Genomic DNA, 11,034 nt, shown 5'->3' on the forward strand with positions numbered 1-11,034 from the left:
CCCAAACACTTGACTTTCTGATCAGTCTGACGAGTTAAGACTTAAGACAAGTGTCATTTGTGGAAATAGCATGTGGGTGGCGCTACTGACCAATTAAGGCAAGTGGCATTTGTGGAAATGACATGTGGATGGACCAGTTTACGATGGACCATTAGTGCATACGAGTTGCATGTAGTAACGTAGTAAAATGATACCGTCAGAGATAGAGATATAATTTCCCTTCTGCCACTTCTCTTCAAAGGAAAAAAGGCGACTTGCAAAGTTGCAATTTAGGTCTTCCGGGCGAAGCTCGATGCTTACAACACAGATCAGCGATGTTTGTCTTACTTACTCTACTACGAGATAGGTACAACACGAGCTGTCACTATACGCTTTCGGATACACTAGTCTGCTCGGCTATTTAAGGTCTCACAACACGCCCATTGATAAGCGGGCCTCAGGGCCGGCCCTAGCATCTTAGAGGCCCTTGTGCGAGCTTCATATAATGGGCCCTTATAATGGACTCAATTTTTCTTTCAGTAAAGGACGTAGCACCGTTTTCAGATTCAGTTAATTGATTTACATGTTAGCTACTTTTACTTTTCTCACAACCAGATGATAATTGCATTTTTGAAACATTCTTACAAAAAAAAGGAGAGAGCACCTGATTCTTGAATCTTGGTTTTGGCGTAAATTAGAAGAAATTCTATGCTCCATCTATCCAATAATCAAAATTCATGCAACGACACAACCTGCAGAGTTTACATGACTGCAATTTGTACAAAAAAGAGGAATTGAGTAGGTTAAACATCAGCAATGGTTCATCTCATGAATTTTGATTATTATCTCAACTGATCATAACAGAAATAAGTAGACAAAGATCAAGGAATTATGATCTAAAAATTACCTGAATCAGCAATGGCTTTGTTGCTTCGCTTCAACAGTGCCTAGACTTCACGTCTGCATTGCTTGCCCTCACACACTGACCACAGCTAACTGAGGAAGGACGGCCAAACTGCTCTCGCGTTCTTCCCAGGGGCCCAGGACTAGAGTGTGTCGCCGGCTGGCCTCCGTCCGCCGGGTTTCTTGGGGCTATTTATAGGACGCGAGGAACCAAAGAAATTCATTGATTAGCTTTGGGAATTGGGGCCCGGCCTCTTAGGAACTTGGGGCAATTAATTGGGAAAGAAGATGGAGAATGGGAGATGAATGAGGGTGTGATTCAAAGAGCCAGCGAAGGATAAAGATTTGCTTCTTTTTTTTGAGTTGAGGATAAAGATTTGCTGTTCGTGCGTGACTTGTTTCCTTCTTTATGGGTCAGGCCTGCTTCTCTTGTGTACTTGTGTACTAGTAGTCTATTTTTCTTGAGATGCATGGGCCCCTGCTGAGGCTGGGCCCTAGGCCGTCGCACTCGTTGCCATGGCCCAGGGCCGGCCCTGGCGGGACTATCACTTCCAAGTTCCACTATGTTGATGGCCTCTGCTGCAAGAAGCAGCACGCCGCAGCTTCTCCTATTCCTTTACGCTGGCTGCGTCCTCCTTGTCATGTCGAGTAATGCTCCTTGGCATGTCGCAGCAGCTGCCAACTCGCCGTTCTCCTTCAGCTTCGACTTCTCCACCATATCCACCTCCCGCTTAGAAGACCTCCAACTCGAGGGCGATGCGGCCCAGCACGGGAAGCTAGTCGACCTGACCTGCTACTCCCTCACGCAGAGAAACCCCTACGGCGACTGCACGGGGGGGATGGTGTACGCTCACCCGGTGCCCTTCTATGACAGTATCACCGGTGAGGTGTCGAGCTTCACCACGCAGTTCACCTTCGCGATGGGGCTCAACTCCGCTGGCGGCAACGAGGGTGGCATGGCTTTCTTCCTCTCCAGCTACCCTTCAAGATTGCCGCCGGACTCAAGCGGCAGTGGGGGCAACCTTGGTCTCCCTGGTAATGACGGCCTGAGCCAAGCCTATGGCACAGACCGGTTCATCGCCGTTGAGTTCGACACATTGAGCAACACCTGGGATCCAAGGGGCACCCAGGACCATATCGGCATCGACATCAACACTGTTAGTCAGTCGGTTAACACGACAGGCTTGCCCACCTTCAGCTTGAACGGCTCTATGACGGCGTCCATCACCTTTGACAGCAATACCAAGATGCTTGTCGCCTCCCTGCAGTTTGATGACCGTCCTTCTGTCGGCCCTGTTGAGGTAAGCACCATGTTGCCAGATCCCGTCACGTCCTTGCTACCGTCGGAGGTGGCAATTGGGTTTTCTGCGGCCACCGGTGAATCCTTCCAGCTCCATCAGATACTGTCATGGTCCTTCAACTCAACTCTTGCAACTCACGCAGGTATATCTGTATGCAACGCCCTAATTTTCTAATTCAGAATACTTGAAAGAATTATCTGGCAGAAAAAATGATACTAATATATACTCCCAAAATGGATTGCCGGTGTCTTCCCCTTTTCCAAAAAAGTCCCAAAATGGATTGACATAATAAGTGTTTGATTTTTTTCTAACTTTGATCATGAATATACATAAAAAAAATTAGATTCATCGTGAAGTAGTTTCATGGTCATTGTCTCGCAATTTTTCTTCAGCATATTTAGGAAAAATAGCAATAAAAGTGACACATCTCATAGGCCATGTCAAAACCTATTTTGGAAAAGGAGTGAAAATATTTTTTTATTATTAAAGAAAAGGAACAAAAAGATTGTTATTTTGGCTAGGTAAATTATATTTTGGACCAGCTATTTGTTAAATTGATAACATGGATGAATATTTCTAAATTTTGACAGTTTGAACCACATTTCAAACTGAATATTCCACTTTGAACCAAATTTAACTCACATATTCAGTTCAAATGTGGAATGTTTCTAAAACGGAGTAGGATTATTTCTCAACATTCAGTAGATGTGGAATATTCACTATTTGTATCACCAGGTCTCCCTAAATATGAAATGTGCTTCAAAGTAGAGTATTCAGATCAATTGTGGTTCAAACTGTCAAAAATTAGAAATAGGATGTCCAAGTTGTCATGGTGTAACTCTTTTGTAAAAAAAAAAAAGGTAGTGGAGTTTAGACCTCTGTCATGTACATCTTACATCTCACTAGTAAAGTTTACTAAAATACCTCCATTGCCCACCAAATAACATGAATTTTTGCTCCAGCCAAAATTTTCAACAGCCTACCATCTCTCGTATAAATCTCGCATCTAAGTCAGTCACGTTCCTTAACTTGCCTATTTATTTTTCAATGATCCCCATGGCCTGATGGCCAGACTCCAATATGAGTGATAATTCTTAAGTTCTCAAAATCAAGACATTTCATAGAGTGTTTAAATATTTATGCTATTAGTATGAATTTAGCATTTATAATTTATTACTTTATTTGGCCTTTTCTTGTATATATAGGTATTGGCCCACTAGCAACACAAATAAAGCTAAGCCGAGTGAACGGATCAGGGGACACTAGTGGATCAGGGGAAAATAGCGGATCAGTGGACGATAGCGGATCAGGGGACACTAGTGGATCAGGGGAAAATAGCGGATCAGGGGAAAATAGCGGATCAGGGGACACTAGTGGATCAGGGGACACTAGTGGATCAGGGAACACTAGCGGATCAGGGGACAATAGCGGACCAGGGGGCACTAGCGGACCAGGGGGCACTAGCGGATCTGTGGACAATAGTGGATTTGGGGACACTAGCGGATCAAGGGACACTAGCGGATCAGGTGACACTAGCGGACCAGTGGACAATAAGGGGTCAGGGGGCACTGGCGGATCAGTGGACAATAAGGGATCAGGGGGCACTGGTGGATCAGTGGACAATAAGGGATCAGGGGGCACTGGCAGATCAGGCGACAATAAGGGATCAGGAGGCACTGGCGGATCAGGTAGAAAACCCCATATGCTCGTGATCCTACAATTTTTTTGCATGAATATTGTTTTCAATTACAATAACGATACACTTTGATTTAAATGTCAATCGCTATATTTCTGTATAGCATAGAAAATGATTTTTCCAATAATTTGATAATGTCCGTTAGTCATGGCCTTACTATTGCATTTAACACTGAAAGTGCCCATTGCTTTTTGATAATTTAGTAGGATTATAATGCTTAAGTCGGCAAATACCAACAACATTTAGCTCCGCCAAAAAAAATACCATGACAAAATGCTGGCTAGACCATGCCATGCTGCATACAATAATCATAATATATGGTAAGATATTCTAGAGAATATGTGAAACTTTAGAAGAAGCAAAGAGGACTTGCTTGATGAAGACCTGCAGGTTTGTGCTGCCGTTTTGCATGGAGGACATGGAAACATTTAGGTTATGTAATTGTGCTGCATCCAGGTGTTGTCAAGACCTTGTATTTTGTGCTCAGCTTTGTCTTGGCACACTCTAAAATTCTCAAAGATCATGTGTAAATTCTAGTTGCGGTTGATGGTAATGGCTTGGCCGTGGATGTTGGACTGGTATGACTTAGGTTGGGAAAGGGCAAGGGATGCGCGTCAGAGTAGTACTTGTGGATAGGGATGGCAGAAGTGGATCTTGATCGAGTTATTTAGTTATTAATTACTCCCTCGAGTCCAAAAACGTTGGTGCATTTGAAACGGGTCTAATCAAACTTTTAAAACTTGACTATCAATTCAATGTGTAAAACAACTTTGAAACTTTTGACTATCAATATGTTTTGACATACTTACATTCAAATGTGTATATTTTTCCCTAAGCAGTAGATCCATGATATCACAATTTTATTTAGTTCTATAATCATATTATAACGTTAAATAATGGTCAGAGTTGTAAGTTGGAGACCGTTTTGTGTCCCAAATCATCATATTTTTGTGGACCGAAAAGGGTCACGTATTCTTGTTACCTTATAGATGGCCTTTTATGGTCACTTTGCTTAGGAATTTTAAAACACAAGAGCAAGCAAAAGAAGTTGTCTGGCACAGTCTACAGGAAATCTGCGCCCACGCCACACACAAAAAAGGCTTTCAATAGGTTTAAATTACTTTTAAGGATATCCAATTAGTGAATATTTTCCTATGAAACTGAACAGAAATCGTTAAAGAAGAGTCGTATGCATTGACATCCCATAAACTCAACAGAAAGGCTCATGTAGATGAAGATTTCTAAATTTACAGTCCTGCAATTAATGTTCCTTCATTTTCGAAAAAGTGTTGAAATTCTCTCTAAATAAAGAGGCCCTCACTAACCATAACTCTCGTTGTAATGGCTCGGACAGTGCTTGTCTTTTGTTTGTACTCTGCTCTGCTTAATAATTAATAAAAATGGTTGTGTGCATCACATTGATGCAGAGGCTGGGGGTTTAACCTCCTTCTCGAAAAAAACAACACAGTGCCATGACTCCAGGAAATTCAGTGCAAATTTGATTTATTGTTTTTTTTTTTGCGAATTGATGTATTGCTTTGAAGATGTGCACCTTGAGGAGAGTAACTTCAACAATATTTAACCAGCATGGTCCATCCTTGAACAGGTAGCGGAGAGTATGTCATCACATGGAGTATACTATCTGTTCTGTACTTGGTAGCCCTGCTTTGGTGCGCAATGTCAGGTTTTTCACATCGTAGGTGGAGATTCAAAAGCGATTCCTTCGTGTTGGGAACAACCGGCCTTGGGCGATTTGAGCACAGCGAGTTGGCCAGGGCAACGAACGATTTCTCGGAGAAAAGCAAGCTTGGAGTCGGTGCCTTTGGTGCTGTATATAAGGGGTGTTACAAGGACAAGGAAGGCAGGCAATTAGAAGTTGCTGTGAAAAAAATAAAGCAGACTGAAGGAAGGGATTTCAGCGGCGAACTCAAGACGATTAGTGCAACGAGGCACATGAATCTAGTCGAGCTGAAAGGTTGGTGCTGCAGCCGAGACAACTCAGCCTGTATCGGTTTCTGCTGTTGCGGTTGTCGGCAAAAGGTTAAACGTTTCCTTGTATATGAATTGGTACCTAATGGCGACCTGGAGTACCACCTGAAGAATGTTCTACCATGGGAGAAGAGGTATGCATGTATTGTTCGTACCTTTTCTTTTTTCTCCTCGAACTTGTAGAACATGCACCTTAATTTGGAGCAGCTAAAATGAATTGCTACCAAGAGTAATCATTCTATATTACCTGGTATAGAGTGACACTCTATGGTCTATGGCTTTAACCATAGTTATGATATAACAATATATTTCAGCTTCTTGTACTCCACATGTTAACATATGTAAGGAGCACATTGGGTTAAAAACGTTGCTTTATACTTTTACTTATATTAATTTAACAGGTACAAAATAGCGAAGGGGATAGGTTCTGCCATAACTTATCTCCACCACGGATGCAAGAGGTGCATCTTGCACAGAGATATCAAGCCAAGCAACATACTCTTGGACGATGAGTTCAACCCCAAGCTTGGTGACTTCGGGCTATCGAGGATCACTGGCAAGGATAGTACCATGCTGATGACAACTGCTATCGGGACGTTGGGGTACATGGATCCACAATGCATTAAAGATGGGGAAGTAGAGTACAACTGTAGGTCCGACGTCTACAGCTTCGGAATTGTTCTACTAGAGATTGCATGTGGAAAGAAGCCCAGGGAGCAAATCCAGCTGGAGGAGCTGAGGAGCACCGGAACTGAAGCCCAGTTTGTGGAGAATGTCGCTGATGACAAATTAAATGGAGACTACAATAGGACAGAGATGCAGCGCCTGATTTTCCTGGGACTCAGGTGCTCCCACCCAGTTGGGCAACAACGTCCTTACATGAAGGATGCAATGAAATACCTGGAGGATGGCATAGAGTTGCCTGCTATAACTGAAAGACAGAGCCACCAGGGTGCATATGGCACTATTTGCTCTGACGAGCAGGCACTTATGTCACCTGGTGCTGTCTCTTCCTGTTAGTCAATCTCAGCTAGCTGTGCCATTGATTCATGGGTCAACACTTTCTCATGCCTCATCCAAGCGTGTGTGTTTCTCATATGCACACATCTATCGCTTGCAATTCAACTTCCTAAGTTTACCGTTGTAATTCGGATATTAATTCATCAGTATATCGACTGCAGCAGTCCTAAGGCTCTTAAGTTTATCATGTTTACCTCCAGTTAGTAGAGTCCAGAAATATAGTCTGTTGTCAATGGAAAGGCGGCAGTTTTTATTTCAGTGTTTGGGTTTATCACTTCTATTGGATTATTTTTAGAAAATGTACTCCTCTGTGTTTACATCACAAAGAAAATAAGCAAACGCTTTAATGCATGTTGCATCCATGCCGTTCGTGTTTGGGTTCAAGAAAATTAGATGGATATATGAATGTTGCATCCCTGGTAATCGTTAAATGTGGGAATGCCTTTTGGTGGAATGTGACATTCCGACTAGCAATGTCAGATTACCGTGTTTGGATGGAAAAGTTTGAGACCGTGTTTGGTTCAACTTTGTTAATGTGACATCCAAGCCTCTCCATTGCTGCGATCTTCTCCAAGCCTAACTACTGCTGCAGATCATCTCCAAGTCCTTCTCCACTGCCGTTTATCTATAGCCTGGGAACTAGTTTCAGACAATGTTAAGTTGGAGACCCAGGAGTATCTGTCTACAACGTTTAATGGATTTCTTTGTACAAGTTCATTTCTTTACTGGGTGATTCAGCGTGAGCGGTAGTGAAACATTTAATGGATTTCTTACAAGTTCAATGCTTATTCAGTAGAACTGCCATTTGTTGCATGGTTACCACAGTTGATCAGTTCGACGGCACGAATGGGGTTACTCCAGCAGGCACATCCACCGCGCCACAACCCGCCACGACCAGGATCCGGTCGAGCCCGAGCCAGTTCGAGCCGCCGCAGCCGCGACGGGCATCACCTCCTCGCAGTCCCTCCACGTCTGGCCACACGCCCGCGACTCAGCCTGGACGTGCCGAGCGGGCTTTTCGGCCTGCTCGTGGCCCGTTAAGGACCGGACCGTACGGTCCAGGACCGCTACAAAATTCGGTCGGTCCGAGCTCTGAATATCGGCCCGATAACACATCCGGTCCGGTCCTGTTTTTAACCGGGCTGACCAAGCGGACCGAGAGGCGGCCCAAGGCCCAGGCGCCCCACAGTCCAACTCCTGTTCGTTGCTAGGGCACGGCGCACCCCCAGTCGATCCATTGTATCCTCCCAGTCCCACGCCGCACACCAAAGACAGAGCCGCCACCTCCAGGTCAAAGGCGACGGCGCCGTCGGACCTCGCCCCATCCGGCCGTCCCTCTCCAATCTCCATCGCCACCTTGATCTCTCCTACCGCGCCATTGTCACCTTGCTCTTGTCCAAGCTGGAGGAGCACGAGTACGCTGGTGACGCAGATCAAGCAGCAGGGACGCAACCTGCACGCCGTCGGTCCCGCCTCCCCTGGTTCCTTGCCGAGCGCCACGAAGAGGAAGGGACTAAGGTAACCTCGTCCTCGACTATCTCATCCTCTGTAGTTTCTCCTCTGTTTTAGGTATAGGTTGTTGTTTATTTCATGATTGATGTACACTTGCTTGTACCGATGAAGTGATGAGGTAGAGGTAGATGTTTAGGTTGTTGCTTTATTGTTGATAGATCTACACTTACAGATGAAATGATGAGTTATAGGCTGAATCAGGCAGAGATAGATGTTGCTATTTTTATGACAATGTGCTTCTTTTTGTAGAGAATGGTGAAGGGGAAGGGGAATGAGAAGGAAAATGCGATTGGGAAGGAGAAGGAGAAGGGCAAGATGAAGGCAAAGGAGAAGAGCTTAAGTTACTTAATTAGGCAAGAATCGCCGCTGCCTCCGCCGGTTCGGAAGAAGGGCAAGCCGCCGAAGCTGATTAAGAAGGCGAAAGACTATACCAATGCCCCAATCGCAGATTTGATTTGTAGGGTAAAAAAACCCCCTCCGCTGCCTCCACGTCTCCCCAACCGCACCGGCGCTGGCGTGCGTGCTGCGGAAGCTGCTGCCTCCGGCTCCGCAACCAACTCCGAGATGGCTCATGCATCTACTATGGTATGATTGTTTTACTTGATGATGGATGTAGCCATATTCACATATATCCATATAGGTACTGTTTTTTCTTATTTGTGTGCTCATGTGTGTTAGGTGTCAGAGGAGGAAGAGGAGGAGGAGGACGAGGACGAGGACGAGGGCATTCAGGAGGAGGAGGACGAGGACGAGGACGAGGGCATTCAGGAGGAGGAGGACAAGGACGATGAGGAATACGAGGAATTTGTTGTCCCACCTGGAGGTTATTATATGTCGGATTTCGACGAGGATACGTCGGATGGGTACAAGGAATCAGCTGCTGAACTAGAAGCCGAAGGAGGTGATGATATGTCCGATGAAGAAATTGTGCATGTTATTTCCAGTGATGAGGAGGCAAGAGAAAGGAACAAGAAAAAGACCAAGAGGCCAAGAGCCAATGCTCCTGTTAGGACGTCGTCAAAAGTTTGGGTCCATTTTCATAAGGATAAGAGGCCATCAAAGAAGCACCCTGGAAAGCTTGTGTTGAAGGCATGTTGCAATTATTGTGAGTCTGAATATGCATATAAACAAGGTGGTAGCACCTCAACTCTTAGAAGGCATCACAAAGTGTGTAAGAATTACAAGAACAAGAAAGCTAAGGAAGCCATCCAAGCAAATCTTTTCTTCCGAAGAACCAATGCTCCAACAATGGACCATTCCATTGAGTATGACCAAGGAATAATCAAAGAGCTTGTTGCGAAGATGATATGTCTGCATGAGTATTCATTCAGAATGGTTGAACATAAGTGGTTCAATATTCTAATGAAGAGCATGAATCCAAATTATCAACCCATTGGAAGGAAGGTAATAAACAGTGAGTGCATGCAGGTTTTCCATAGAGAAAAAGAGGTGCTTAAATCCCTCCTAAAGGGTGTGGACTCCATTAGCTTAACTACGGATTTGTGGACAAGTAATCAGACCATATCTTACATGTGTGTGGTTGCACATTATATAGATGAGGATTGGAAGATGCAAACTCGTGTGCTTGCTTTCATAGAGTTGGATCCTCCTCACTCTGGAAATGTCATTGCTGATGCTCTCTATGCTTGTGTGACCGAATGGAAGATTGAGAACAAAATCACGTCCGTCACACTCGACAATGCTTCTAACAATGATGGTGCCGTTGATGCTTTGAAGGCAAAGTTCTTGGTTCGTAGAGGTATGCTTGCTGTTTTTCAACATATGCTTGCTGTTTTCGACTCGTATGCTCATATAGAAGTTGAATATAGATAAGGAGTTGAACATATGCTTGCTGTTTTGAACATATGCTTGTGGAGTTGAACATGTGCTTGCTGTTTTTGAACATATGCTTGTGGAGTTGAACATATGCTTGCTGTTTTTGACTTGTATGCTCATATGAGAGGTATGCTTGCTGTTTTTAACTTGTATGCTCCTATTCTTTTGCAGGTGCGGACTTCGATGCCCAATATTTCCATGTCTGTTGTTTTGCACACATCCTCAATTTGGTGGTGCAAGATGGGACAGAGGTCTTGGACCCTTTGATAAAGAGCTTGAGACAGACGGTGAAATATTTCAAGAGGTCACCTTCTCGTCTCAAAGCATTTGTGGACACTTGCAAAAGCTTAGGTGTCACGGTTGGTAAGCGTTTGCACCTAGATTGCAAAGCAAGATGGAGTTCAACCTATAAGATGATTAAAACTGCCCGTAAATACAAAGGAGCCTTGACCTCTGTTGGAAATATGCCCTAGAGGCAATAATAAATTAGTTATTATTATATTTCATTGTTCATGATAATCGTTTATTATCCATGCTAGAATTGTATTGATAGGAAACTCAGATACATGTGTGGATACATAGACAACACCATGTCCCTAGTAAGCCTCTAGTTGACTAGCTCGTTGATCAATAGATGGTTACGGTTTCCTGACCATGGACATTGGATGTCATTGATAACGGGATCACATCATTAGGAGAATGATGTGATGGACGAAGACCCAATCCTAAGCCTAGCACAAGATCATGTAGTTCGTATGCTAAAGCTTTTCTAATGTCAAGTATCATTTCCTTAGACCA

General features: G+C 44.1%; 1 protein-coding gene across 1 annotated transcript; it reads left to right on the top strand.

Annotated features, from left to right (window-relative positions):
- Positions 1-1,445: 1,445 nt before the first annotated feature.
- LOC125516455 (L-type lectin-domain containing receptor kinase IX.2-like) lies at positions 1,446-8,991 on the top strand. Its single transcript, XM_048681892.1, has 6 exons — positions 1,446-2,325; positions 5,564-6,002; positions 6,270-6,883; positions 7,722-7,939; positions 8,164-8,406; positions 8,650-8,991. The coding sequence occupies exons 1-6, from the start codon at positions 1,446-1,448 to the stop codon at positions 8,989-8,991; spliced, it is 2,736 nt and encodes a 911-aa protein (XP_048537849.1).
- Positions 8,992-11,034: the final 2,043 nt, after the last annotated feature.

The sequence above is a fragment of the Triticum urartu genome, chromosome 6 (assembly GCF_003073215.2).
Source record: "Triticum urartu cultivar G1812 chromosome 6, Tu2.1, whole genome shotgun sequence".
Taxonomy (NCBI): Eukaryota; Viridiplantae; Streptophyta; class Magnoliopsida; order Poales; family Poaceae; genus Triticum; species Triticum urartu.

Coding starts and splice junctions, on each gene's coding strand:
- LOC125516455 (XM_048681892.1), top strand. CDS start 1,446: ATGTTGATGGCCTCTGCTGCAAGAAGCAGCACGCCGCAGCTTCTCCTA. Junction 7,940..8,163: donor GGCCCGTTAAGGACCGGACC/GTACGGTCCAGG, acceptor CACCAAAGACAG/AGCCGCCACCTCCAGGTCAA. Junction 8,407..8,649: donor ACGAAGAGGAAGGGACTAAG/GTAACCTCGTCC, acceptor TTCTTTTTGTAG/AGAATGGTGAAGGGGAAGGG.